This window comes from Amorphotheca resinae (genome assembly GCF_003019875.1).
Source record: "Amorphotheca resinae ATCC 22711 unplaced genomic scaffold M430scaffold_10, whole genome shotgun sequence".
NCBI classification, from domain to species: Eukaryota; Fungi; Ascomycota; class Leotiomycetes; order Helotiales; family Amorphothecaceae; genus Amorphotheca; species Amorphotheca resinae.
Window position 1 is genome coordinate 1,213,548 of NW_020194480.1, and position 27,278 is coordinate 1,240,825.

General features: G+C 46.9%; 13 protein-coding genes across 13 annotated transcripts; 6 read left to right on the top strand and 7 right to left on the bottom strand.

Annotated features, from left to right (window-relative positions):
* Nucleotides 1–527: 527 nt before the first annotated feature.
* Nucleotides 528–1,994, top strand: M430DRAFT_52906 (hypothetical protein; the record flags this gene model as incomplete). Its single annotated transcript, XM_024868338.1, has 1 exon — nucleotides 528–1,994. The coding sequence occupies one exon, from the start codon at nucleotides 528–530 to the stop codon at nucleotides 1,992–1,994; it is 1,467 nt and encodes a 488-aa protein (XP_024718618.1).
* A 1,346-nt stretch (nucleotides 1,995–3,340) lies between these two features.
* M430DRAFT_36700 (hypothetical protein) lies at nucleotides 3,341–5,295 on the bottom strand. Its single transcript, XM_024866981.1, has one exon. It carries the CDS (start codon nucleotides 5,250–5,252, stop codon nucleotides 3,576–3,578), a length of 1,677 nt encoding a protein of 558 aa, XP_024718619.1. The 5' UTR covers nucleotides 5,253–5,295; the 3' UTR covers nucleotides 3,341–3,575.
* A 180-nt stretch (nucleotides 5,296–5,475) lies between these two features.
* On the top strand, nucleotides 5,476–6,545 carry M430DRAFT_126308 (hypothetical protein). Its single transcript, XM_024861980.1, has 2 exons — nucleotides 5,476–6,386; nucleotides 6,439–6,545. The coding sequence occupies exons 1-2, from the start codon at nucleotides 5,514–5,516 to the stop codon at nucleotides 6,484–6,486; spliced, it is 921 nt and encodes a 306-aa protein (XP_024718620.1). The 5' UTR covers nucleotides 5,476–5,513; the 3' UTR covers nucleotides 6,487–6,545.
* A 110-nt stretch (nucleotides 6,546–6,655) lies between these two features.
* M430DRAFT_107610 (hypothetical protein) lies at nucleotides 6,656–7,599 on the bottom strand (the record flags this gene model as incomplete). Its single annotated transcript, XM_024861169.1, has 2 exons — nucleotides 6,656–7,421; nucleotides 7,505–7,599. 2 exons carry the CDS (start codon nucleotides 7,597–7,599, stop codon nucleotides 6,656–6,658), a joined length of 861 nt encoding a protein of 286 aa, XP_024718621.1.
* A 195-nt stretch (nucleotides 7,600–7,794) lies between these two features.
* M430DRAFT_68828 (hypothetical protein) lies at nucleotides 7,795–8,792 on the top strand. Its single transcript, XM_024869380.1, has 2 exons — nucleotides 7,795–8,051; nucleotides 8,109–8,792. The coding sequence occupies exons 1-2, from the start codon at nucleotides 7,814–7,816 to the stop codon at nucleotides 8,636–8,638; spliced, it is 768 nt and encodes a 255-aa protein (XP_024718622.1). The 5' UTR covers nucleotides 7,795–7,813; the 3' UTR covers nucleotides 8,639–8,792.
* Nucleotides 8,793–9,597: 805 nt separating this feature from the next.
* Nucleotides 9,598–12,155, bottom strand: M430DRAFT_126315 (hypothetical protein). The gene is made up of 2 exons (XM_024861981.1): nucleotides 11,586–12,155; nucleotides 9,598–11,423 (listed from the first exon to the last, which is right to left on the bottom strand). Exons 1-2 carry the CDS (start codon nucleotides 11,850–11,852, stop codon nucleotides 9,978–9,980), a joined length of 1,713 nt encoding a protein of 570 aa, XP_024718623.1. The 5' UTR covers nucleotides 11,853–12,155; the 3' UTR covers nucleotides 9,598–9,977.
* Nucleotides 12,156–12,528: 373 nt separating this feature from the next.
* M430DRAFT_173414 (hypothetical protein) lies at nucleotides 12,529–12,892 on the top strand. Its single transcript, XM_024863647.1, has one exon. It carries the CDS (start codon nucleotides 12,618–12,620, stop codon nucleotides 12,870–12,872), a length of 255 nt encoding a protein of 84 aa, XP_024718624.1. The 5' UTR covers nucleotides 12,529–12,617; the 3' UTR covers nucleotides 12,873–12,892.
* Nucleotides 12,893–13,556: 664 nt separating this feature from the next.
* Nucleotides 13,557–13,949, bottom strand: M430DRAFT_89812 (hypothetical protein; the record flags this gene model as incomplete). Its single annotated transcript, XM_024869657.1, has 1 exon — nucleotides 13,557–13,949. A coding segment is annotated over one exon (393 nt), but the record flags the coding sequence as incomplete, so codon positions are not given.
* Nucleotides 13,950–14,901: 952 nt separating this feature from the next.
* M430DRAFT_30284 (hypothetical protein) lies at nucleotides 14,902–16,309 on the bottom strand (the record flags this gene model as incomplete). Its single annotated transcript, XM_024865939.1, has 5 exons — nucleotides 14,902–15,471; nucleotides 15,576–15,794; nucleotides 15,850–15,902; nucleotides 16,091–16,166; nucleotides 16,253–16,309. 5 exons carry the CDS (start codon nucleotides 16,307–16,309, stop codon nucleotides 14,902–14,904), a joined length of 975 nt encoding a protein of 324 aa, XP_024718626.1.
* Nucleotides 16,310–17,258: 949 nt separating this feature from the next.
* M430DRAFT_107210 (hypothetical protein) lies at nucleotides 17,259–18,700 on the bottom strand (the record flags this gene model as incomplete). Its single annotated transcript, XM_024861142.1, has 2 exons — nucleotides 17,259–18,447; nucleotides 18,498–18,700. The coding sequence occupies 2 exons, from the start codon at nucleotides 18,698–18,700 to the stop codon at nucleotides 17,259–17,261; spliced, it is 1,392 nt and encodes a 463-aa protein (XP_024718627.1).
* Nucleotides 18,701–19,623: 923 nt separating this feature from the next.
* M430DRAFT_60814 (hypothetical protein) lies at nucleotides 19,624–21,467 on the bottom strand. The gene is made up of 4 exons (XM_024868881.1): nucleotides 21,348–21,467; nucleotides 20,671–21,296; nucleotides 20,384–20,619; nucleotides 19,624–20,329 (listed from the first exon to the last, which is right to left on the bottom strand). Exons 2-4 carry the CDS (start codon nucleotides 21,055–21,057, stop codon nucleotides 19,960–19,962), a joined length of 993 nt encoding a protein of 330 aa, XP_024718628.1. The 5' UTR covers nucleotides 21,058–21,296; nucleotides 21,348–21,467; the 3' UTR covers nucleotides 19,624–19,959.
* A 1,066-nt stretch (nucleotides 21,468–22,533) lies between these two features.
* Nucleotides 22,534–24,245, top strand: M430DRAFT_145025 (hypothetical protein). Its single transcript, XM_024862922.1, has 3 exons — nucleotides 22,534–22,673; nucleotides 22,727–23,639; nucleotides 23,695–24,245. The coding sequence occupies exons 1-3, from the start codon at nucleotides 22,601–22,603 to the stop codon at nucleotides 24,065–24,067; spliced, it is 1,359 nt and encodes a 452-aa protein (XP_024718629.1). The 5' UTR covers nucleotides 22,534–22,600; the 3' UTR covers nucleotides 24,068–24,245.
* Nucleotides 24,246–25,023: 778 nt separating this feature from the next.
* M430DRAFT_145027 (hypothetical protein) lies at nucleotides 25,024–27,278 on the top strand. Its single transcript, XM_024862923.1, has 3 exons — nucleotides 25,024–25,326; nucleotides 25,373–25,848; nucleotides 25,899–27,278. The coding sequence occupies exons 1-3, from the start codon at nucleotides 25,054–25,056 to the stop codon at nucleotides 26,971–26,973; spliced, it is 1,824 nt and encodes a 607-aa protein (XP_024718630.1). The 5' UTR covers nucleotides 25,024–25,053; the 3' UTR covers nucleotides 26,974–27,278.

Genomic DNA, 27,278 nt, shown 5'->3' on the forward strand with positions numbered 1-27,278 from the left:
CCTAGCAGTTATGAGGCTCTGGAATCTCTTGAACTTTCAACTGTTGCCGCGCACCTCATGGTGAAGGAGAAGAGGCCTTTGAGTCCTCGAACCATCAGTGGACAGGATTTGGACATCGCATGATCGTCTCGCAGTCAGTTCAATACACGTCACCTCGCTGATCCATGTCCCGACTTTCGGCATTCAAAAGCCCAAAGAAACTCGTATGAGAAATAAGACTATCATTCCATGGCAAATACCAGACCGTCATCCAATGAAATTGTGACCAAACGTGGCACCTACCGTTCGGTGAGAAGACAGTGTTGACTGTGTTGTTGTCAAATCGGAAGACTTTGGATCTAGCCAAGCCCTCAGACGGGAACCAGCAGGCCCTATGAGCAGGGAGAGCATAGGCCTCGCATATCAAAATATCTGACAAACGAAGCTTTCAAGACCTCCAGTGAGCTACGGTTCCCGTCGAATTCTCCCCACTCGAAGAGAAACAGTGGGGAAGATGCTTGTTACTCCAAGGAAGTGAATCCACTGCGATGTTTGAATCACCCATTGGAAGCGAGAAAGGAACCTCAGATCTCGAGGGAACCCCTCGAAATCGGTCTCAAAATGTAACTATCGGCCTCTTGCCACCAAGATCAGCAAGTGTTAGCATTGCACCGGACCTAGTCCGACAAGACTCTGCGTACTACTCTACCAAAAATTCGGAGGATGGGAACTCGGGCATGGATTCTGATGGACAGGCATCGCAGCTGAGAGCTCGAGAACGTCTGGAGAGACTCAGGCAGAGAGTTTTCAGGACTCGAAACCTCGTCAGGAGTGGCAAAAGCAACTTGCGGCAGCTCCGAGGGAACTTTCTTGATGCGGCAGACCGACTGACTCGGAAGCTTGGTGAGGTCACGATTTTGCAAAATATTGAGGCTTTGAGAAGGATTACATCGTGTAACGAGAAGCTGCGCCTAGCCCTGGGTGAACTGCGTCTGAAAGAGGAGGAACATGACCGCCTGGAAGGCAGGCTTAACGACGAAGAAAACGATCTCGAGCAAGAAGAGAATCGATTCTACCGCCATACCAATGTTTCTGCAACCAGAGTACCAGAACAAAAACTAGATGATACGATGTCTCTACTTCTCAAGCCGGACACTGATGACTCTCGGGATCTCAATCCCGACAGTGATCTGTTAGAACGGTATCTAGCAAAAGTTACAGAAGCGGACGAGTTGAAAAGAGAATTGGACAAACTTCAAGATGACTACTGTCGACTTTCCAAGGATGACTCCTTCCGGAGATCACACAATATTCCCATCCCTACCAATACCATAACCTTCCTCTCTGATTTTCCAAGACTTCATAAGGAAACTGTCGAGAAACTCGGCGTAGTGGAGCATGAGCTTTTCGATCTCCGAAAAGAATGTCTGGAGGAGAACGTCTTCACTGAAAATGACCACGTCTATGAACCACGAAACGCACTATATGAGGAAGTCATGGACTCCGTGGACGAAGCACGCATTCGATCTCCGCTCTTTGTAGCAGCTCGGCACCTGAACTATCAGGAACACGACACGAACTACAGTGACAAGAGGGACTATGTGAACAATTGGCTCCTCCAATGGCTTCAGGAATCTGTTTTCGAGACGTGCAGGCTGCGAGCATATATATACTTCGAATATCCAAACAAAGGTGAGGGCCTTGATGGCGAATGGCCAGAGTTGGCTTTGATAAATTGGGACAAAGATGATGCTGGAGCAACTGCGACAGAGAGCTATAACGCGAGTAAAATGGATATCATTTCGGGAGACACGACAGTACACGAACCAGTAACAATCCAAAAAATGGCCCCTTCAAGCAACCCTAGCAGCTTGGGTAGCTTGGATGTTGATCTTGGTGTTGGTGATGAAGCAAAGGCTGAAGCAGAAATTATCAACAGGGAAACGGATTCTTGTACTACTCAAAAAGAATTTCGAGCAAAGAGACCCTCAAAACGGAGGTCGAATACTCTTTGATCTCTGACAGATTGATCTTCGGACATACATAACTGGGCTCCTGGGAAGAAATTTTAGTACTTGAGTTCGAGGGCTCGCTAACGTGGGGCTTGTGGGACTTTTGCAAATTTACAACATGTCTTGATCTACTTGCTGTTTCTATTATAACTGAATTGTCTACTGTTTCTAAGATATATCCGTACTGTTTTGTTGTTTGGCTTTATTTTGAGAGTGTGGCGTTAGAGTCCAATAGTGTAGCAGAGATATAGTTACGCGTTCACAAAACCTCCTTTGCGAGGGCTGGGACCTCTCATTTGATTTATCAACATTGGTTCATTTGTATTTTATTCGTCTTAACTAGTATTCTCGCGTGAACTAGTAAAGTGAACCGTGATGGAAGGAGTGATTTTGAACTTCGAATAACACATTGTTCGCAGACTTATCTTGCTTGGCCTTTATCTCTATTTCATTTCAAGCTTCAGCTAGACTAAGTTAACACTTAACTGCCTACCTTAGCTACCTTATCTAAACCAACATTTAGGGAGGATACCCATCAATCCCGACTACTAATATTATCTATTATAGGTAGCAAGTGAGCAACGCAAGGCATGTGAATGTCTACACCAAGTCGTAAGGGCTTGTTATTAGTAACCTACCTACTGCCAAAGGTGCACATCAGCTGCTTTCATCCTAGATCCAACCAAAGCACGCGCTTGTAGCCATCTGCCTCTAAAAGCTGTTCATTTTATCTTCCTACTGCTTTTACTAGCTTAGAAGTTAGTAATTAGAGCTATTCTCTTGTATCGCCTTGTTAAGTAATATTGTCTTGGAATGCCTTGAGAACATACGCTTTAGTTATGTCATGGCTCATGATGATCTTGACACCTTGTGAGAAGATCTGGGCTTACTGTCTGCACGGCAGTCGAAGCTTTATCTATTATGATCTAATTACTGCTTTGCACATATTGGGAGCATATGCCATGATAATTTCTTACGTTGCGATATGGACAACGCCGAAAGCCAGGGAGTAGACGCATTGTAATTCTGCTACATCTAATTCATTGTCTATGCACGTTCTTTTAACTTTGACACTGGCCAAAACAAGTCTAGTGACATTATTTCCCTAACTGATCACAGAATAGAAATGCTTTTGCTTAGTAGGGCTCTTATTAGTCAAAAGTTTACAGTTCTGATCTAGTTCAAGCTCTGAGTAGCTAGCTACAGAGGCAAATATAACGTGCTGTGGAAAATAAGTCGAGCCATTAGCAATTGGTGAGCACATATCTCAATGGATGAAGTTGGTGATGGCTGAGCAGAGGAGTGAAAGTCAAAGATCAACGGGATTCAATCTACAGATGGTATAGAGTGGAAGCTTTTTTGAGTTGCAATTCTCGCTGGTGGTCTAAGTCCGAACGTACTGTTGTTAATATTAAACAATGAGATGCGGCCATGACTCATGTGAATTGATAGAACCACAAGAGATTTGCTATAGCTTATCTATTCCGCTCAATCCACTTGCAGGTGGGAGGCTTTTGTTAAGCCTTTCAGAGAAAAGAAAGCCGCTTTGGTATATCCTCCTCCATGACAAAACCGATACACGAATTAGAAGGAAACGAAAATTCGTTCCTCCAGAATCGAAGACTCCGAAAAAGGATGTAGTGACCCATCATCCCATACTCTGCGGACAATTGGAAGCTCTTTCTTCATCACAGCACGTCCTGTTCCATCAGTGTGTTTGACCCAGTCGACGGTTCTCAACGCAAGCTTCGATAGAGTCGCATTCTTGCGTTTATACAGAGCTAATCTTTTGATGAGGTCCAAAGCGTGTTGCCAATCGCGGCCAAGGAAGCTTTTAATTTCAAGCTCAAGATTGGCTCCAACCTGAAGACCATGGGAGCGATAATAATTTGATAGTACATGCCTCATCACATGAGTCTCTCTGCCTTGGCCGGCTTGAATAAAATCAGACCTCAGGACCACACCTGCGTGTTCGGGATTATTGGCAAGAATGAAGCCCATTGCAAAAAGGCATGCTCTGCTTGTTGAGTTTTGTTCGCCAGATAGAGCCTTTGGAAGAAGTGTATCATCCAACGACTTATACTCATTCCACAACGCTTTGCTTTCGCCCATCTGGCCCAATCCAATGACATAAGCTGGATAAATATTGAGGCTGATATTGTCGTTGTAATCCTGCGCTAGCAGAGAGGCAAAACTTGGTTTTCTTTGTTCGCCGGGGCGGGGTATTCCGTCACATTCCCAGCCTGTAACAAGGTTCAAAACTGCCTGCCTACGGTCGATATCGAAAGCGAGCTTATTCCGCCCAGTATGAAAAGATCTCGGCCGAGACATGTTCAGTGTCAGATATGTTAGAGCCCAGTGTGTATGCCAATTGGTGGCATAGAGTCTTTTCACCATGGTCTCAAGATACGTTTTTGTCGACTGTAACTGAAATCCCTTGGCTGAATAGTATAGCCCAGCATTGCAGATATCTGGACCAATCTCTAACCCTTTGGCCTCCGTATTAAGACGAAGGTTGTTCAGGAGCTTTATAACGTCCTGAATGGTGGGTCTTGGGTCTGACTCTTCAAGCTTTTGTGGGCGCCCCTGAGCTTTACGACATGATTTGATCCCTTCCACAACTGTCGCCCCATTTGTCACCAGGAACCTGCAACCATCGATGGTGGAAGAGAGCATCGAAATAATTCGGCGAAGATTGTTGAATGAGGTACAACTCTGTATCTGAAGCTTGATAGATTCCTCATCCAATCGACCAAATCCCGCAGAATAGAGATCCGACGCATCGTTTGCCGTGAAGCCGGATACTAACTGTTGAATCTTGGTCTCTGAACTGTCCAATGGATGTATTTGCCTCTCTTCAAATACTCCACGGAGAGCAGAAAGCTTTTGGAATGATCCAGGTGTAAATGGATCTCCTTGAAGAGCATAGCGAAGAATATCAGGAGATGTGGTCGTTCGAGTATTGAAGGGGCCCTCATTATCCCCCGGTATTATCTGGATACGCCTCCAAGATTTTTTATTCTTATGAAAATCGCGTTCCAGTACGCCGTGTTTGCTTGAGTTTTTGTCGGGTATATGTGGCTCCAAATCCTCCACTTTGCGCACGTATCTGCTGTCGTAGGCATCGAGGTCGATCACAAGGCGGGGAAGGATGTACGGTTCGTATTGGCGGGAAGAAACATATCTTTTTGCGGATGGCAGTGAATTCGAAATTTTCAAGGTATGTCGGCACCAAGAATCGAGATCCCTTGGGCCTCTCATTTTGCCATAATTATTAGTAGATTTTCATCGTGCTTGATTGTTGAAACCCAACATACCTCGGATCGTAAGCGCCCGCCAAAATCTGGGGTAATTTGGGGAGTCCGGAGCAATTTGCGGGCCTAATGCGCACTTGCCTGATTAGCTCTAGCTATTTTTAACCAAGGTAAGCGATAGCGCCAGTCCGTCGGCTTTTAAGTTTTAACAAGATTTCGCGCGCTGAGCCGCTTCCCAACGTCACAACACATCCATCAACTAAACGATATGCCTCCAGCAAAGAAAAGAAAGACCCGCGCGACAGAAGAGCCTGCAGAGGACATTGCTCCTACGGCCGCAAATGCATCTGAGACCGAGCAGCCACCGCAAGAACCCACCAAAGACACCCCCACCGAGACAACAGCCTCAGCCTCTGCTTCATCTACATCCGATACATCGGATGCTGCAGCCAAAGCCAAGGAGCGCTTGGAACGCTTCAAAGCACTCCAGGATAGAGCTAAAATTGGCGCGCAAAAGAACCTCAAAGAAGCAGCGCTCGAATCACACCGTCTAGCCACTGATCCTAATCTCCTAACCTCCCTAAACCGAAAATCCGCCATCGCGTCCCAGAAGCTCCTGAAAGCGGAAGCCGAGGAAGCCGGCGAAGATTTCGAACGGAAGCGTGCTTGGGATTGGACTGTGGAGGAGAGTGAGAGATGGGATAAGAGGTTGAAGAAGAAAGAGGCGCATAGAGACGATCAGGCGTTTCAGGATTACCGACAAGATTCGAGGAAGGTGTATAAACGACAGATAAGGAGTCTGAAGCCAGATATGGAGGGGTATGAGAAGGAGAAGATGAAGGCAGTTGAGAAAGCTGCTGCGAGTGGAGGTTTGGAGATTGTGGAGACAGACGACGGGGAGTTGGTCGCGGTGGATAAAGATGGAACGTTTTACTCGACGGCGGATTCGACCGGATTCGTGGAGCATAAACCACCAAAGGACGCCGTGGATAGATTGGTCAAGGACCTGCAACAAGCGGAGGAAACAAGGTTGAGGAAACGCCGGGAGAGAATGGGCAAAGATGGGGACGAAGGAGACGTTACTTACATCAACGAGAAGAACAAGCAATTCAACCAGAAGCTTGCGAGGTTCTATAACAAGGTATGTCCTACTTTCATTCCCTAGCTCGAACCCCATTGCTAACACATTTCAGTACACTGCGGAGATTCGGGACAGTTTTGAGCGTGGGACAATGATATAGGTTACATTGCTAGTTGTGTTGGGAAGTGCCGGAGTTAGGTTTACACCAGAGTTATAGTACAATGCATGGACGAATCCAAACTTTTCAATGTTACAGATTCTGCACATTTGCAGTTCCTCCTCAATTCCTTCGGCTACCCTCTGTTGCCGTCTTCATTGTTTTTGCGCCCTCACAACATTCCCTTCCTCCAACCCTTCTCTGCCAACTCCTCGATCTGTTTTATCTCCACTGGTCCCTTCGTCTTTTCGTCACTCAGCGCCTCCACCACTGCCTCGGCAACCAAGTCTGCCTTCAATGGTTTTGCCACTGCACTACCAAAGACACCCCCCAGTATGCCCCCGGTAACATCATTGATCAGGGCCCCCACCCTCGTAACCGCTGCTATTGGCACGGTCAAAGTTCTGGAGGAGTCAAACATGAAGCCCGGCCGAATGAAGGCTGATCGCATATCGGGAAATTGACTCGCAATTGTACGCTCGGCCTCCCTCTTCGTTTCGATATACCTTTTCGGTAACACCGGCGCTCCGCCAGCAGCTGAAATGTAAGCAAAAGCTGGGACTTTCTCTCTGTTCGCCTCCTGTGCTAACGCAATGGCTGAGTCTCTATTCATCAGTTCGTATGTCAGCTGGCCATCTTTTTCTTGCGACTTTAGGGCCTCTCCAGCTCTTCTAGTTAGAGGGTTTTGGGAACCGCGTTTGGAGGCAGAGAAAGCGCGGGAAAGACCGGATATGGGAGATTCTTTGCCGGATATGACGCCTTTGTAATCGGCCTCGAGAAGAATCCCCATGCTGTGGACCACGTAATCGGCGCCTCTGAGGAGAGGAGCGTAGGTGGCTGGAGCGAGGAGGTCGGCACGTTCCCAGGATACTTTGCGTGCCCAGGGTGGGGGGGTAGGAGAGGATGTCACGGATGACCAGGTTGGTTCTCCCGAGCGGCTAGGAGCATGCATCAGTACCTATAGCCGTATGGAAGCCATTCAGGAAGCGGAAGTGGAGGGATTTTTCAGAGGCGGAAATACCTGATAGAAGTTACATCCCAGCCCCGTGAAACCGCAGATTTACATATCCGTGAGCCCAAGAACCCATTGCCCCCACAGACAATTATGCGTTTCATCTTCGTAGCCATTGTATGTTGTTGTAGTTGTGATGCAGCACCTGTAGCAGGAAGACATGTGACGACGTCAACATTTGAGAAGGCCCGCCCCAGCAAAATACCCGCATGATTAGCTCCCGCCGCTAAACTTTAAATTCGCCATCATCTTTGATCGCGAATAATTATTTCACCTCTCTCTTGCATCTCACACCAACACCACATCCACGCGAACGCAATGGCACCACCCAACACCCAGAAGCGCGTAAAGGGCGTTTCAATCTTCAGACCCTTCGTCTACGGCACAACAGCAAAGCCCTTCGATCCCGAGACGAACCCAAAGCCTGAAGGTACCCCCGCCGACCACACGCATTCGTGGACTGTGTTTGTGAAGGGCGTTGATGACACGGATATTACGTATTGGTGTAAGAAGGTCCAGTTTAAGCTGCATGAGAGTATTCCCAACCCTCTGCGCAGTAAGTATTCCCATCAAATCTGCTGGTAATATATTGTTAACCAAGACGGCAAAACAGCGATCGAAAACGTCCAACCAGGAGAAGCGTACGAAGTTCACGAGACCGGTTGGGGTGAATTCGAAATTACAATCAAACTGTACTTTGTCCCCGAATCCCAAGAGAAGCCACAAACCATCTACCATCACCTGCGACTTCACCCATACGGCAACACCGAGGCTGAGAAAGAAGCAATGAAGACCGCCCCAGAGATCATATCTTGGTGTTACGAGGAAATGGTGTTCAACGAGCCATATGAGAACTTCTATGATGTCTTGACTAGTCCGATGGACCGTAGTAAGGGAGGGAAAGGAGGTATGGGAAAGGGGACCAGGGTGATGAAGGGAGGTATGGTTGGAAGCGTGGGAGAGCGAACTGCATTGATCCCGCTGACTAGTCGTCCGGGACAGCCGTTTAGCAGGGAGACAGAAAGAAACGAATTAAGGAGATTGAGGGAGGCGCAGCATAAAGTTGATGAGATGATTTCAGAGTTGAAGAAGGAGATCGAGGAAAAAGAAGCGGAGAGGGCGAAGTTGAAAGGTCAAGCTTAAGGATGGCTTGGAACAAAGCAGGGCGATCAATTCGGGATACTTAGGTTTCTCTCTGGAACTCGGATGGCAGGATGGTTTGGAGTTGGGGATATGGGTATACCCAGGAATACATTGCTTTCATGACATGGATTGCTTTGATGCAATAAAACACGTCAGCGAATCGATATTTATGCGCACCTTGGGATTCTTCTCAACTGTCTAATTCTTTTTTCAAGATGTCATGCCAGCGACAAATACACCCAAATGGTACCGCATGCAACATCCTCGATCAAGACACCTGGTATCGACATTACAAGCATACACAAAAAAGGACATGAAACATTACATTGCAATAGTTCGTAACGCCCCTCTCACCCTCCTTTTTCGGATCCTTCGCCCACAAAGTCTTCAATCAAAATGACTTCTCTCTAAACCATTATCAAATATACGTCTCTTATTTTCCTCCCTTTTCCACTCTCTTTCCCTCTCATTCTCACTCCTCATATCCCTCCCTCCCTACTCCTCCCACCCTATTATTTATTCCCCTCCTCCCCTCTTTCACCCCCGAAACTAAACCTCACTACAAAACGCCCTTGTATCTCCCATTGTTCTTTTACATAACAACATGATATGTTCCAAGGGATATCTTGATACAACACACGTAGCATATATGGCAGTTGGCCAATGATGATCATGTTGTGGATAGAGATAATCGAATTGGTTTTGGTGATTTATTTGCTGTGAGGGTTTGAAACGGGGTGGGATGGGATGGGATGGGCTCTATTAGAAGAAGGGGATAGATCTGGCGGGTGGATGAGGAAGATTTGGCTTAATTGAATAGAAATTTGAATCCGCGTGAAACGTTAGGATGGGTGAGCTTCAATCCGAAATCTAGACTGGGTTGAGTCCTGGGAAGTATACTGTTCGGGACCGAGGTCAATCAAATCACATCAAACGTGCCATGTAAAACCGGTGGTTATGTATATCTGCGCTCGATTTCATCTCTTACACTGCAGTACACTATCGGTACATATCCTCTCGTCCCCATCAAACACTATCGGTACATCTCCTTTCGCCCCCATCCATTCCGTAACAAAAGAAACTCATCGATGGAAAATGTCCGGCTGCGCTGGGCAATGCAAAGCAGGGTCTCCTTGAAAGAAAACTTTTAATACAGGGTCTCGATTAGAGTACGCCCTTTGCCACCCATTACTATACCACCATTCCCCGAATCAAAGACCCTGTAGCCAGACTACAGCACAACCAGGCGCTGAACGACGAAAGGGAGATATGAAAACACGCTAAAGTACATCAAGATATAAAAACACAAGAGGGGAGTTCTCTAAGGGGGGATGGGGTATTAGGCTTTCTGTTGATAAGCGGGTGGCGGCGTGTCATCTCTGTCGTCCCTCTGCCAGAAGCCCTCTGCCACAGCTTTTTCATCGTGCGCACGACGGGCGATCTCACCCGCCATTTTAAGTACCCATGCTTGTTCCAGAATCCCAGGCACTGACGGGTCTGAGAGCATGGGGGCAGGTTCGAGATGTGGGATATCCGACTTTGATTTCTCGGCGGCATATTGCGATGGCGCGTGTGAGGATCTGTGGGGATTGGTGGAAATTGGTGCTGTAGCCCTTGAGTCGAGCTGCTCAATTGGAGGGACTGGGTCGAGGATTGCTTGCTCGGGAACGGTTAATGAAGTCATACCAGGACGCCCGGGGTTTGATAGGCGGAGTTTCCGCGGCGAATCCCCGAGATCAATACTTGAAGTCCTGAATCTAACTCTCCCAGAAGGTGAGCGCGGGGGTGTGATGATGCTGTCTCCCGGCTCCTCCGAGATACTGGTTGCGTAGAGGGGTTCTGAAGCTGGCATAACTGAGGACGTCTCGCTGTCTGCAGACTCAGATACCATATCGTCTGTAGTCTTCTTTTTCCGGAGGTTAACTACGCGTGTCTTCTTCTTTCGGTTTGCGTGTGATCTGGAATGTCGGCCTGCACCTAGGGAAAGGCCTGTAGTTGAGGAGTTCAGGGAAACGAGGGACGGGCGGGACGTTAATTGGCCATGTCCATCATCGGATCCTTTGCCAAATGTGTATGTTGTGCTTGTGCTTCCGAGTGATGAATGGGATCTCATCAGGGTGGGTGTAGCAGGCCCAGAAGAACCCATCGTATCACTACGTTCCGAAGGTCCCGCCCAAGCTCTGAAAACAGCATCTCTAATGGAAGGCGTAAATAACGACAAAGTCCGGTGCGAATCCGTTAATGCCGCTAAACGAAGCAAGTTCTTCTGGGAAAACAGAGAATGTATCTCCGATCCTCTATCCAAAGATAACGAGGAGATCTCACTAGCATCTAGGACATTCCCTCTCGCATCGACGGCATCTTGAGGTGGGCTCGCGAACGGATCTACTGGCACTTCCTCGTCTAACTTGGCAGCATGCGCCTTCTCTTCGGCCACCCTTGCCTTATGTTCGGGGCACCATAATCGCAAGGATAGCCTGTGTATAATAGCCGGTAACTCATCCATCATCAAGGTCCGTAATTGCGCCTCTATTTCCTTTTGTAGATAGTCTCTCACGAATGGTATTGAATCGAACGTCGACGAGACCTTAAGTGATTCAAGGGGATCATTTCGAAAGACTAACGTCAGGCCCTTCTGTCGAGAGAAGACCAGGATTATAAAGGCGGAGAGCTTGATTTCCGACAAAGTGATTTGGAGGGGTATTGTCAAGCCGGATGATGCGGCAAGAGGTTGGGGCGATGTGAAGGAAGGTTTCGAAAATAGGTACGTGTTAAGGGGGTTCGCCTGTTGTTGATATATTAGCCGCTGTTATACCTCAATCAAGAACCGGGTGGAAACGTAATAAAAAGCATGTTCATGCGCCAAAGCATTTGTAGGTAGAACAAATACAATCCAGAAAGGGGTTCCTAAAGCTCATAGAAGGAAGGCTATGTATGGGCAACATACTTGGACTCGGGTCTTGAGAGTCAAGAAAGCATCCCCGGCGTAGCACATCTTGAAGATCCCCCTAAACCTATCCTCTGCCAAATCCCCAATCTCTAGTATTTCCAGATCAGGAGGAACACTCCCAAGGTTCAGTTCGTTGACCAGAATATCGTCGACTATTATGGGCGGCTTCGGTGATTTATTGAGCGCAGCCGTAAGCATTTCTCGCGCGCGCGAATAGAAATCCGCGTCGGCGGCCAATGGCGACCAGTTGAAATTGAAGGCCATGTTGAGATGGCATCAGACAATGGAGGCCTTCGAAGGTTTTGATGCCAAATGTCGAGGATGTGGTCGTGGAGATAGTGGGACACTGTCGCGTGAGGAAATTCGCCCGGGCGGATCTGATGATGGGAGTCCGACAGGGCAAAGGGCGTCGCGCTCAGACAACGACAGGAATCAATTATGCGATCTAAGCGGTCGAGCGAGGGAATATCATCAGGCTGTCGCGATCGTGATCAGGACCTCGTCGCCATCATAAAGTCTGATGAGGTTCATGTCGTAAATGTCGTGTGGATGGCGGGCACAGTAAGGGGAAGCTGGTTTATCAAGAAAATACTTCGGCTCGTGAAAATCCCTTTTGGTTTTCAGCGTCATCACCCGAACATCACCCGACCACCCGCTTTAGCCTTTGGGGGTGGCAGGGTGCATAAAATCACAATCATAAATCCATAATTCAAAGGACCCAATCTTCCGAAGTTATTCATGCATAATTCTACTGCTTATTGGACAGGACCATCAATAACCTCGTTTCGATGTTCCCTGCAGAACCACAGAACCCCAGCCACAAGAACCCTGTGCTAATATTTCTGAGAGCTGGAATCGTGCATGGAAGTATTAACAGTCAATGCATGCTACCTGCCGTCCGTCTCGAAGACAGGCAAGTTGCGCAAGCGCTTTTTACAAAGTTGGTTTTCTATTTGTCGCTGACTGTTATGTTCCAGTACACATACATGATCGCGTCTCCTTCCTCAGGAATTGCAATTTCTCTACTACATGATGTCAGATTTTTCGTATTCTTGGGCTGAGACGGGGAATATATCCCTTGGAGGTGTCAACCGCACGGACATTCTATTTATACAAAGTCTAAGTAGTCTACTAGACGCATCATATTCCTTTTGGGCTGTCTTCTTGCTTTTCTCATGGTGTCGATTAGGAGTGTATCTCTGGCCAAACCCGGTGGTGATTTCCACTCATCGTCGCAGTGTGAATCTCAGGATCGATAAAGGAAAGCTCTCACGCGGGTTCTGAACTTGGCATTTCCTATTGCGGGGTTATATCGGGTTGTATCGGGTGGGGCTGGGGTTCCTTGAGTGGGTCAACGTTACGAGGAGAATGTACGAGAAGTTGGTGTTGCACTGTTGGCGAAGGGGGAAAGGGAGACGCTCTGGTTTCGTGGGAGATGATAGGATCACAGAGTACTTTGACGATGCTATGGACGTGGGATGATGTGAGCGAGTGGGACCGGGGTGCCGAGAGAAAGGTGGGGGAAAGAAGAAAGGTGGGTGTGGGTATGCTGGAGTAAGCTTCTGAAGTTCTGAGGTCTTGAATCAGCTCTCGCGGGTAGGTCTACATTATGTTTCAAAGTTGGAGCAGTATGGTTGAATTTTAAAGTCTCCTTTGATTTTCAAAAGTATTTTTAGTTCTATCTTCCTTTTCTCTCTGGCTATTCTCCCGCCAGTTTCTGCCGGATGGGATGATCAAGAAGATATGTTCTGGGTCGCTCACCCCCTTGAGGATACGCATGCCTTTAGACCTGACTCGGAATCCCCCCATCGCGAGCTCCTGATGAATAATCCGGACCCTTCTCTCATGCGTCAAGTCATCAATCAAAATCATTTGCCCGGCTCGACGTCTGTGCAGCTCCACGATAAACGCATCCGAGACCGCGATCTCGTCCCCTTCCGCCTCAGCTTGAATCCTAGAAGCCGTATTGATCATGGGGCCGTGGTAGTCCACTCGTCCGGTTAGCTGATCAACTCTGCACGAAAACGGCCTCCCGAAATGGATTCCCATTCTCACTCTCAGCCCTCGCGGTTCGAGCGATCGCGAATGCCCGTCCCCGTAACCTTCGCGGAAGGCATACTCGACGATTTCCCGGGGCCATACTGCAGCCCTGAGTTTTTCCTGGGTGGCCATGCAGAAGTTCAGCGCGGCTTCGGGTTGGGAGAAGGAGGCGTGGAATCCGTCGCCGAGCGTCTTCACTTCGTACCCGCCGAAGCGAAGCAGCTCGGTGCGGATGATCGAATCGTGCAACTTGAGGGCCACTTGCATGGCTTTCTGATTGTGTTCCCAGAGGTTCGTGGAGTCGATGATGTCTGTGAATACAGAGCAGATTTCGCCCATAGGGGCTTGCTCGGGTTCTGCCATCTTTGATGATCTCGGAGAACTAAACTCTCTCGCTACCATTTCGATTAATGGAAGGTTTGTTAGATAATATGGAAGTATTCTATGTCTATAGATTGGAATTTTGGTAAATGGATGTGACGGAGGGTCTGATATATGAACTTCAAAAACCAATCTCTTCCCCTTATACATGTGAATCTCTGCTATTTTATCAGTGACTTAGAACAATACAGATCTGCTTCATGACTTGGCCGGGACAGATCTTTGTCTAAGTCTCAACAATACAAGCAAACATAGAAAAATAGTAACGAACCTTTTCTGCTACTGTTCAGGACATTGTCCTCTAGGACAAAGCACATTGTCGAACCCTCCCAGTCTTAGAATCCTTTGTAACATGAAACTGTAGATCATCATGTCAACCGTAAAAACAAAGAGAGAATTCAGTTTGTTTCAAATTGTTTCAATCTCCTTGTTCACCTTGAACATTCAGAACTCTTGTTCTTTTGCAGCTAAAAGAAAGCCATATGGTCGGCGCATTATAATATAATGTTACAAAAGCTCACAACAAGATATTAATAGCATGGACTTTATCCCTAATAGAATTTCACGGTGGAAGAAATATTTGAGGTGTTGGCTACGGAACCTACTTGGGATATTAAGAAACATTTGGTTGGTTTTGTTGAAGGGCTCTATTACGGACTTCAGTCGAGACATTCCAGAACCTGCAGAAGTACCACTGTGCGGCAGTAATGACAAAAAGCCATATCCATTGTTAGAATAAATCAATGAGACTGCTCAGTTCCAAGTAGTAGGGCTAAAACCACTGCGTGTGAAATCTGTATCTTTGAATCCTCAACCCCCCTCCCCCCTAAAACACCTTCTCCCTTCCTCCCTCCTTAAACCCCTCCTCCGGGTATGCATGCGAGTTACCCTTTCAATCACTAAAGGTACTACTACTAGGAGTACCGTTAGACCCACCAGCCGGTGTGTTCACAAAGGCAGGCGGGCCCTTTCCTCTTTTATTCACGCCATTATTCTTCCAAACATATTTGCGCTTAACTCTCGCAGGTCCCGCGACGGTAGCTCTCTTTCCCTTTCGCTCAGCCTTTTTGTTATCGTCAGCTGCATCCGCAGCATTATTTTTGTCATTCCCGGCCTCCAAAGCTGTTACGCGCCTGTCCCGGCTGATATCTGGAATGCCGGTGCTAGTCTTGAACTCGAGGGGAGCCTCACTCATCTCGTTCTTTTGATACTGATGCTGAGCTTTGACAAATGGATTGGTATTATTGGTATCGCCCTTATGTATGGTTTGTCGTGTTCGGAGATCGGGAAAGTTCATGAGGGAGGTACCGCGGATAGTAGCACGAACTGTCTCTAGAGAGGCTGAGATAGATGAAGTTTTTCCATTGTCAGATACGTCAGGGTTGTAGAAAGATTCAAGGGGAATGCTAGTGACAGGCTTGCGGGCCCGGGGTGGCGGAATGGACGAAGTCGAGATTGTGGGCTATTATTGATTTAGTAAATAGTTAGACAATGTCATTTAAAAGCTGAACGTATGTTCACTGTTCAGGATAGTTAGAACGATTGATAGGAATACACAAATCATACCTCCGAGAAAGAAGAAGCAGAAAGCCCACGGATGGCTAGACGATCAGTTGGACGCAGATCATACTCGTTATCCTGATAAATCGGAAGAGCCATCCGAGCAATTTCACGGGCACTAGGAACCTTATCTTTCTTCAAAGGTTGTACTCCTGGATCATCGCGAGCTGGGCTCTTAATTACTGGCTTGGGTTGAGACATCGAACTTTGCTGCGAATTATCGTGCTGTGTCTGGTTATTAACAGGACTTTTGATCGTTCAAATTAAGGGAGTAGCTTACATCTGCGGATCTATATGACTCAGCGACAGGTCGACCAGCTGAATTATTGTATGCTATTGAAGGATTAGAGGTTAGATGCAGGAAGAGGGATATATCTTACCTTGCAAATAAATTCACCTGAAAGGTCTCCCTTGCCTAGCGTGTGCTCCTTGGATAGAAGAGGAATTGGGAAAAATTGTGATCCACTGGACGTAATGGAATCCGATTACTGGTCGAAAGTTGTTCAAATGAGATGTATTACTTTCGGTGCTGGCTTCAGCAGGTGAGACGTCTTGTAGCCGTCGCAAAGAGGTCGCGCCAGATATATCCTGGCCTGCCTATTGATATTTAGACATTACAACTACCTCTGAAGGTTGGGATAAAGAAAAGGTGCTACTTCTTTCGCGACGAAAGAGGGTCAAACCCAGGAGGTCAAAAGGGGGACTTTGTTCTTCGGACTAATAAGGAAATCAAGAAGCATGGTTGCATCCACTCAGAGAACCCAGTCCAGATAGTCGAATAATAGTCCGGCAGTCAAAGTGACTTGGGTCATAAATAATGATAATGAGAAGTCCTGCTTAACATCCAGTGCTTATGGAAAGCTCTACAGACCTGCAGATGTAACCGCACCCATCTGCAACGCATATCTAGGGGTTTCCAATCTCCAAACCCTCCTTGGGAATATTAGACACCACAGCGTCCGAGTTCTCAAAGCAAGCGACAAAAGTGCAGCGTCAGAGCGTTGTCGAACGGAAATTTTGGCCTTCAACTCGACTGAAGCAGTTCAAGCTACAAACTGGATTCAAGGCGTGGAGGAAACCCACTCCGCGAGATTCACCTACTTTAGACTATGTGATGCTATTCAGTGATGCAAACCGCCGCAAAGTGAAGGTAGCCTTTCTTCTCTACCGGATAGTTCGGTGTGATCGCCGGGGATTAGAACTCTCAACAATGCACAGCTTGCTTTATTGGTTTCGGGGCCAACTTGATTTCAACAATCGAAGAAATCTAATTCCGAAGCTCATATCAGCCGTTGTTCCAAGTTCTAGTTTGGGGGACGGAGTGTTTTTGGCAATTTCAATGCGGGAGAAGAAAGCTACCATTTCCAAGGGTAATCAACAGGCTTTCAAAATCAGAAGATTCATATCAGCCATAAACAGTATCACTCCATTAACTGCAATAACTGATGGCCTTCACAACAGGCACTAGCTCGGTGGACATCTTGATCGCAACAAAGAAAAGACAGGAGAAACTCGAATGACTCCCTTCTATGACCCATACGGAACGCCACCAAATGCATACCATCATGCCTCATCCCTCTATCAATCTGCAATTAGTGTTTGCCTCTATTCCATAACGCCCTCTACGTCGCCAGATATTCGCGCCAACCACGGATTAACGCCAAATAAAAGTGTAGCAGTTCCCAGACATCATTGAACACCAGCCACAGAAAAACTTAGCAAGGAACCAACCATCAACCCAGCCACAAGATTGAGTGCCATGAATGAACCGGTAGCTTCTTTCTCTCCGTCATCAACATATTCTGGGGCTTCCATCATAGCAGTGCTACCCAGCCATCCATTTGTTGTACCGAATCCGACCTGGACTACCATGTAGAATAGATCGCTTTTGACGACCGCGCCGTTGCCTCCAATGTTGCACAATAGATATAGAGGTATAAAACCGATACGGAGAAGAGAGAATATGAAGAGGGCGACCGGGCGATGGTGGTAAGAGAAGGGGAGAAGCGTGAGGAGTCGACCTAAAAGATCCGCCGCATTCCATACCAGGAAGCCGAGAGGAATAAAAGTTGCGGGTTGGAGGAGTCGAGGTGCCTGGTCAGGCGGCCTGACGGAAACAACTTTTTGGGTGAATACCGGGAAGAACATGGTGACCAAAAAGCATATGAATACTGTTGCTGCAAGCCAGGGGACCTTTTTGTACAATGTTCTCATACTGACAACCTTGCGTGTCGCCTGTTCAACCTCCTCGACACTAGCGACAGATGAAACTGCCTGACTTTCCATGATCCGGTTGTGCTTCCGTACAAGTGGGATTACAGCAAGAAGTGCAATGCTGCTAATTCCAGTCGCGGTGAGAAAATAAATAAAAGCGGATGATGTATTCTCGTTTCTCGCAATAGCTGCCCGTGCCGCAGCATCGACCGAGTGATCAGGTTCAGGGACTGCCAGGACAGAGATAATCTGCGCGACAGATGGAAGAACTCCAGCCACTGCTTGACCTGTCATGATAGCTTGTATATAATCTGGCCGGCCAAAGCTCGACGCAAATGCGAATGCTCCATTTTGGCAGAGTCCCGTTGCGACTGACGTTGCAAAAACCATGATCAATGTGAACGCCAGATATCCCCCATTCGAAACATCGCGGAAATGAGAGGTTGATATGGTAAGCAAGGTAAAGACGATTATATTGAGAATCAGGGAGGAAATTATGCGCTTGGGGTAGGAGGCTTTTGATTGCATGTTCGAGAGGAGAAGCAAGGAGCCAAGATTCGTGACGCAGCCAACAGAGGTGATGGCGGATTGGAAATGAGCGAGGATGCTGGCGTTACCCTGGAATCGACTTTGAAAGTAGGGTGCTGCTGCTAAGAACATGTTCCTGTTTCACAATCAGCAAGCAGTATTCAGTAAAGGTCAGGCCTAACTTACCATGCCCAAAGCATAGCAACCCCCAAGATGAGGAAGATCGAGTACTCGAGCCATGAGAACGGCGCTTCAGCGGTGTCAGGGCGTATCAAAACTGGTCTCCGAACATCTTCGTCTCCATCGTTGTAGAGCGGCTCGTAATCTTGGGAAGATTCTGATTTCTTAAACAGAGCGCGGACTCTATCAATGGTGCTCGTGATCCCCATGGTCTCGATGCTCTCGTTTCATGGACAGAGCTATGAATCGCCTTGTCGTTGTGTCATCCAAATTTGAAAGGAATGTCCGGGAGGAGGTGGCAGGGAAAAGATGGCAGAAGAGGTCAGGAAGTAATATGGGGTTCACTACTCCTGAACCTCAGATGTGTCGCAAATATGAGAGATACGCAGATGTTCCGCTTCCTAATCGTCACGGGGCGGACAAACAGACATTCCGGAGATCGCGCGACGCGTTCGCTAAAATAAGTTCCCTTTTCTGTCTTTGGGTCTCCATATACCTTGCCCGCTGACCCCCTCCACCTAAAATCAAACATGGCTGCAGGATTATTGAAGTCTGCTTATTATGTGACTCAATTTCATCGAATTTTCTGAGGATGGACGCATGGCATATTGAGATCTCATGAACCATGCATATACTGCCGCAATTAATGTTTGCTTTATGGGGTATTTTGGAGGTAATTCTCTTGTCTCATAATCTCATTAGCAAGCACAGTGCAGTCGAGTAGTTGGCAACGACAACATTCGGATATGATCTAAATAAAATAGTACTTGAGTGTAGAAGATCTTTGGGGTCTATTTCTTTGACCCCCAAGACCGACAATATTGCCCAAATTTTGCCCTCTTTTTTCAAACATTTTCACACTAATTGTGGCTAAGGCTGCACCCAATACTTCTATAATAGACACCTTTCAATGAATTATATGCTAGAGGTGCTTTTGCTGTATTTAGATCTCATTCTCGCCAATTTATCAGATCGTTTGGTGTCTGCAACTTGTTGGGCGCTGCACTCAGTGTGCACAAGCCACCGAGGGCTTGATAGGAAGCCGAGTTACTGGGCGGAACCACGAATATTGAGTAATGTAATGTAATGTAATCAATCTGGAGGCTCCGGGCTGTCTGCAATCAAGATACTGAGTATTTAGAGTAGTAGATAGTTGAAAGTGCTATATAAGTTGGCATATGAGCCTAGGTCGCAATGGCTGTAAGAGGATCCGACTCCCGAGCAGATGGACTATTTGAACGCTGCCCTATAGTTGAAATGTATCCAAAGGTATTGCACAGGACAAGTAGTTCGTTTTTTAGGGATAACGAACCACTATAATGGTCATAGCTTTCGAAAACAGTAATTTTGGCCCACCCCTTTCCAAGTATGCACCGTCGCTATGCACCCCCCATTTACTTTTTCCAAAAACGCCTCAAAGAATGCCACAATAATAGCCAACCCATACGTCCAGACCAAGGCCCTCCACTTATTGACTTAGAATCGAAGAGTCTACCCCATAGCTCTCCATCTGCTCAGCACTGATCCATCCCTGTTCGGCCGCAAAAACCAAAACATCGGTAGCACTCTCAAATGCACCATATTTGGTCCTCACATCTAATTTTTTATTGAGCTTACTAAGACCTTCAGTACGATTCCATTCAACGGAATCATCACTGGGAGCTATAGCCTTGAGGTAAGCTGTCCTCAGCCATTTCAAGAGATATTTGATCCAGAGCACGTTAGAGTACGGCGTGTATTCGGCCCAGGTATGCCCACTATTTTTTGAGCGTGATGTCTCCGTATGCCAGTTACGCTTGAACATTGTATGCTTGCCAGTGAATAAGTGGGTTCTCATCCTGACACTTCATTAGTTTGGACTGTATGCTTCATATGATAAAAGACAGACATACCGCCTATAGGTATCAAACTGAGCCTTGCCATCTTCTCCCCGAAATACCTCGAGATCTGACTCTAAGTCGAAGAACACAACATCACCGTTTGGCATTTTTGCGCGTGACAGTCCATAGTCGATTAGCGTCACTTCCAGATTCGACCGACCAAATTTGATAGCCTCAGGAAGGCTATGTGACACTTTGGACCGTTCGCGGGTAGAGATACAAATATTATTTTCGTGAAGGTCGCGATGCTTTGGTTTTATTAGAACGAAGGGATTGCATTTGACGGAATTGTAGCTTACCTCAAACTCAGCAAAGTTCTCAGCACGGCTTAATGCCATAACAACACCGAGAAAGATATCCCATAACTTTTCTATACTGTTGACCTCAAAATGTTCTAGAACCTCGCCGGCATCGCCAAGCTCAACCACTAAAAAGATAGAGCTATCGGAGTAGGAGGCAGGATGAGGGAAGAAGCTGCCTTCAGTAGATTGGGAGTTATACTCATCCCAGGCACTGATAATGGCATCAGAGGGCTTTCCTTTAAGAAGATGAGCTTCCTTGAATAAAACAAAACCAGGAACCTCTGTCATTATGTTCATGATGCGAATCTCGGAGACAACTTGCTCTACTGAAACGGCGACTTCGGATTCCATAGACGGGGGATCGGAGGGCAGTCTTAGTGGCATAACTTTTATGATAGAGCTGACATTTTTGACGGTGATTCGATATACTTCTGCGTAACTCGCCTCTGCAATCTTGACTATTGATGATGCGCCCTCGAAGACCTGGTCCCATTTCCGTATTTCAAGGGTATGGCCGCGGTCTGCATGGTAGGATTGAAGAAGAGGGTTTAAATGTATTAAATCTGGTGAGGTATATGAAGAGGGGGTCTGAGGGACTGATTTGACCTCTGGCGTGGCGGGTTCTGGATTGTCAGCTTCGGACAGGTATTTGTAAATGGTCGGTCCTAGCTCACCGGAAATAGTAAGACTTAAATTATTGATAGCAGAAGTTATATCAACAAGCGGGTCTCTTGGAGAAGATGCCGATGATTGGGATATGCAGCTTGATTCGGTGGAGGAGCCAAATATGGCAGCAGCAGCAGGGGTAGCGGTGGTCTTCTTCTTGCCATATGTACGCTTTGGAGGTACACGAGCTAGCTCTTTCATGTTGAGATAGGTAGACAATTCTCTAATAATATTAATGAGCCTGATATCATTATTAACTGTGAAAAGAACTGTGACAATGTAAGAAAGATGGCACTGGGGTGAAAAACAGATTGTAAAAGAAGTGGACAAGTAACAAACACCGAGAACTGCCAGGACAAGAGGACCTCATATCGCTGTAAGACTCAGTCTCTGATCCGTGACCCCCAAAATCTTTGGGCATCCTCTAATAGCACTTCCTAATTGAAGATATAGCAGAAATATCAAAACAGAAGTACAACCGCTGCCTACTAATGTTCAAGTTCCACTAGGAGATTGAACTAGTAAACACTGTAGATACAAGAAGCTCTTTACATCAGAGTATGGGTCTCTTATACAACGTGTCGGCCCTTGCTCCGGACCTTGTAATCTCAATACCCTTCGTAGATGCGAAGCATTGTTGCAATCACATCACGTGATATGAACAGTGAAACTGTACCTATGGCTGTTAAGTCTCCGGGACATGGTGACATAGCGAAAGTACAGCCAGATGATTCCATCAATACGTTAATCCTAGAGCTTCTAGGCTTCTTGCTTTTCAATATCTGAACAGTGACGAACCATTGTAACTGATATTCTTGTATAGGAGTGTAGGGTTAGAGTCAAGGAGATGGCTGGCACGTACCACTCGAGAATTGGAACTGGTGTACACAAAGAACACTGTGAATGTGTCAAGTACTAACTATACGGTACAAAGCGTCTTTGAATTTATGTCTGTCATCGTGCAATCTGTCACGGCAGCAGCAGCAAAACTCCATTGAAGGTAAATATCGCGTCACGGGTAATTCTCGGTGTGGTTGTCAGGGGAATATCCCAAAAGGGTTAGGCTGGGGTTATGTGTCAATTTCTTTGCTCCGTGCCCAGCTTCCACTAGCCGCCTAGCCTTGCTTACATAAGGTAGGTATGGTAGAATCATTTCCCAACGCGGAAGCTTTCGTTGTTCTCCTGGCTCAGAGCCTCAGACCTTCGCACATCGCACAAGCAAGGTGTCGTCCATTGACGCTGCGCACGATCTGTCACGAAGATGGCACAGATATTCGGTAACCTCTTCGGAGGCGCAAAGCCATCTTCTTCTCCGGTTCCGTCTGGTGATTCTGGTGAGTTGGCGCATACAATGGAACAAAATCAGAACTAACCCTCCTTTCGACAGACTTCGCGGATTTCGCAGGAGCTCCAGATCCATCCCCAGCTTCTCTCTCGGCCATTCCTGATGCCCCAAGCTTTACTGGGCTTGGAGCTGCCTCTACTGGTGCATCTGCTGTCCCTTACACCAAATGGTACAACGTCCACGAACGCTACTCCCTGAGCGACTTCAAGCAAGAGGGTATCATCCTAGTTTTCGTCGTCGTGATTATCATTATACATCTGTTTGGAACAAGCACAAATCGCAAGAAGGCAAACAAATGGATCAATGCCCATGCGCCTGTTCTGCGAAAGCAATTTGCCCTGGTCGGGTTCGGTGGCCGAGGACCTCTCGCAGATGAGATCAAGAGCCAAGACTTACCAAAGTCTCTGGCTAGTGATAGTCTTGAATTGCCTGAGGAATTACTGAAGGAGAAGTCCCCTCACGAGTTCGCGACTTACGCGACCGGAAGACAGAATATCGCATTTCTTGATTTCAACCTTACTCTCTTCAAGCGCTACAGCCCTCTCACTGTATTCATTGAGTATGGCCTGAGTTTGTTTTTCGAAAGTATGCCGGCACCTGTTGAGAGAATGGAAGCAATTATTTATCCATTCGATGGCAAAGAGAGTCTTACCATTCCAGGCCAAGCCCCTGGGGCACATGAACTTCGCAAGGATACTAAGAGCAGCTATGATGGGTTTGTGTGGGCTGTTGTCAACAAGGATACCATGAATCAGCTTCGTGACGATCGGTACGATGTCTCTATCACAACTACGAAGGACAGCCCGAAGCTTCCAAGTTGGGCTACTGTTATGAGTGAGAGTGCTGAGGTCACCGACTTACTACTTTCTCCTGAGCTTATTAAAGCCGTTGAAGAAGCTGGTGAGCTGTTGGAACACTTGATTATCACGGACCAGCCGGTTGATCGCCCAAAAAAGTATGTCTCCTTTTCTCCTTCTCTGTAACATCTCTTACTTATCTATGATTTTCAGGCTCGACGAGACAATTCCAAAGAAACGTATATATCTCTCCATGAAGCTTCCGCCTTCGGGAGATTATTCCAATGTTCTACCGCTCTTCGAATATTTCGTCCGCCTGCCAGATACCCTCGTGCAATCGGCACATTTCCGACCCGAAGTTATGCGCAAAGTCCGAACAACTCGTGAAGATGCGATAAGGAGATTGCAAAAGGCTGACGAAGAGGAAAAGGCCGAGGAGAGAGCAATAGAGCGAGAGAAGGCTAAGAAGCTGAAGAGAGATCTGGAGCTGAAGTCCCTGAGTGCTGCGGAGCAGAAAAAATATCTGGAGAGAGAAAAGAAGCAGGAAATCAAGAAACACCAGAAGAAGTTGACGCAGAGAGCATAGAAAATGTAATTATTCTCGAGCCGGGTCGAGTTGAGGAGAGGTAATGCATCGATGTGTGCAGCGCAGAGGACAAAACTCCACAGAAGACTCGTGAGTTGTACAATACTTGTACTTAATATAGGGAAGCTTCCGACAACCATCATAAAAGATCAATTCAATATCTCCCGTAAGCACAGCCACCTCGTCTGCCAATGACTTGTTATCTTCCAAGAAGCAACATACGCGAGTAGGACAGACTAATAGTTCACCCGCCTTTGCTATCACTGGTTCATAATTGCAAAATAATGTGTGCTCGCAGCTCTTCAACTCGACAGACTCGCAAAAGCCAAAGAATACTGGCAACTATATTGTAGTCTGCTCAACGCAGTTCCTGAGAGATCAATGAGTTTCAGCCAACCAACGATACGTCCACGAGGTCAAGTCTTGTGATATCAAGTATGAAAGGTGATTTTACGATCAGGGAAAACTGATGTTCGGCAGTCGTGGGAAAGCCTGCAAAGGGCCAGTCGGTAACTCTATTTCGAAAGTGAGGAGGCTAAACAACTATTCCAAAATCTCTGCGAGCTTTTGACGATATATTCACCAAATACAGGGCCAATCTTGCAACGGCTTGGCGACCAGTAAGAGGAAGCCATTGCCTAGGACATGGGATGGGGAATTATTGGCTCTGAATTATAGCGAGAAGTTCCTGCTGCCACCATGTTAGCTTCGCCACCATGAATCAAGCTTTATATCATAGGAATTGTGCTACAGTATTTAAGGATCTGCTTTAATAGAACTAGAAGGTACGAATGGTCACTTGAAGAGTAATAGAAAATGGACCAAACTCGTCGTTGAAGCAAGGTTTATCATCACGTGATATTCCTTATCCAGACACCAACATCTAGCGCGGGAGCGATAAGTACATGCGCAGGTAGTGAAAATAATTTCTGCCCGTCAAATCCAATCTTCGTTTTCACGACCACAGTCCCCACCCAACCACGAAAATGAAGCGCAAACTGGATGCGAATGATGTTCCTGTTCCTACCGGAGAGGTAGATGGACAGAAGGAAGAAATTACCTTTGCTGGCTTGGGACTTGACCCTCGGCTTCTCCAAGGAATTGCAAAGCAGAACTTTCAAGCTCCAACCCCGGTCCAAGCAAAGGCTATCCCTTTAGCATTAGATGGACGAGATATTCTTGCGAGAGCAAAGACTGGCTCTGGTAAAACAGCTGCGTATCTGCTGCCAGTCTTGCATTCAATTCTGAAACGAAAATTGGTGAGTTTGGCAAATTGACTATGAGAAGCACAACTAATATCTGCAGACTCCATCCACTCAATGTACATCCGCCCTCATACTTGTGCCAACCCGCGAACTCGCGGAACAGGTCCACAAAGTAGTTGAATCGTTCTCGGCCTTCTGCTCCAAAGACATTCGAGCGGTCAACCTCACCCAACGGGTGTCCGAGGCAGTCCAACGATCCCTCCTCGCAGATTCCCCCGATATTGTCATTGCAACTCCAGCTCGGGCTTCGTCAAATCTCAATGCATCGGCACTCTCGCTCGAAAACCTTGCACATCTGGTTATTGATGAGGCGGATCTGGTCCTGTCTTATGGATACGACGATGACTTACAGAATGTTGCCAAGATCATGCCGAAAGGCGTGCAGACAATACTGATGAGTGCTACATTGACGACCGAAGTCGAAACCTTGAAGGGACTCTTTTGTAGGAACCCGACAGTATTAGAACTGGAGGAAGCAGAGGACGAAGGAGAGGGTGTAAGTCAATATGTTGTCAAGTAAGTTCATGGTCCTCCAAGTCGGCATATTTTTCTAACAAAGAATTCAGGTGCGCTGAAGACGAGAAATTCCTCTTAATATATGTCATATTCAAGCTCAAATTAATCAAGGGCAAGTGTATTATATTCGTGGCGGATATTGACAGATGTTATCGTCTGAAGCTATATCTGGAGCAGTTTGGGACGAGAAGTTGCATTCTCAACTCAGAGCTGCCGGTTAATTCCAGGATACATGTTGTGGAGGAGTTTAATAAAGGTGTATATGATATAATCATTGCATCTGATGAGCACGAGGTATTGGGTGATGAGGAGCCGAAAGTTCAGGAGGTAGACGAAGAGCCTACAGAGGCTGGCAAGACAACTGAGGATTCGAAGGAGGCAAAAACAGAACTTCAACCCTCGAAAAAGAAGCGCAAGACGGTGAAGAAGGATAAGGAGTATGGAATTTCACGAGGGATTGATTTCAAAAACGTCGCTTGCGTCCTCAATTTCGATCTCCCTACATCTTCCAAATCCTACACACATCGTATTGGTCGGACCGCTCGAGCTGGTCAGACGGGTATGGCATTATCATTTGTCATACCCTCCGAGCTTTATAAGAAGCACAAGCCAACAAGTATCGAGTCAGCAAAGGATGACGAGAAAGTCCTGGCTAAGATTGTGAAGCACCAAGCGAAGAAAGGAAAGGAGGTCAAACCATACAATTTCGATATGAAGCAAGTGGACGCGTTCCGATACCGAATGGGGGATGCATTGCGAGCGGTTACAGGGATAGCGATCCGTGAGGCCAGAACGAGAGAACTGAGACAGGAATTGATGAAGAGTGAAAAATTGAAGAGGCATTTCGAAGAGAACCCCGACGATTTACATCATCTTCGACACGACGGCGAGTTACGGCCTGCAAGAGTGCAGTCGCACCTGAAACACGTACCCGATTATTTATTGCCGAAGGAGGGAAGGAAGAGCATTGCGGGTGGGGATGTTGGATTTCTCGGCTTGAGAAAGACCAGTGAGAATCGGATCAGGAAAGCTAGGATGGCGAGCAAGTCAAAGGGTAGAGGCAGGAAGGTCGTTGGCCGGAGATCAGATCCTCTGAAGACTTTCAAGGCTAAATCGCGAAGCTAGATTATGAGGAGGCACTATTCCCCGGCTTCCCGATTTAGGAATGTCTGCGGTATGAGGTACGAGTGCAGAATGATATCCTTCCTATTCCTGTCATATATTAGAGCTTCCACCACCCATTGTGAATTCATATCCATGAGTTTGATCGGGCGAAGACTTACAAGTACCACTGATACCGGGACAACTGGTTATCACCTTTGAAGCTAGGCTTCTGAAAGTCCAGCAAAGTTTTTGTTGATAGAAGTATTGAGTCAGTCACACTCTCCTAGTCTTCAGGTCAGTCTTGGTGACCTAAATTTACTTGCAGT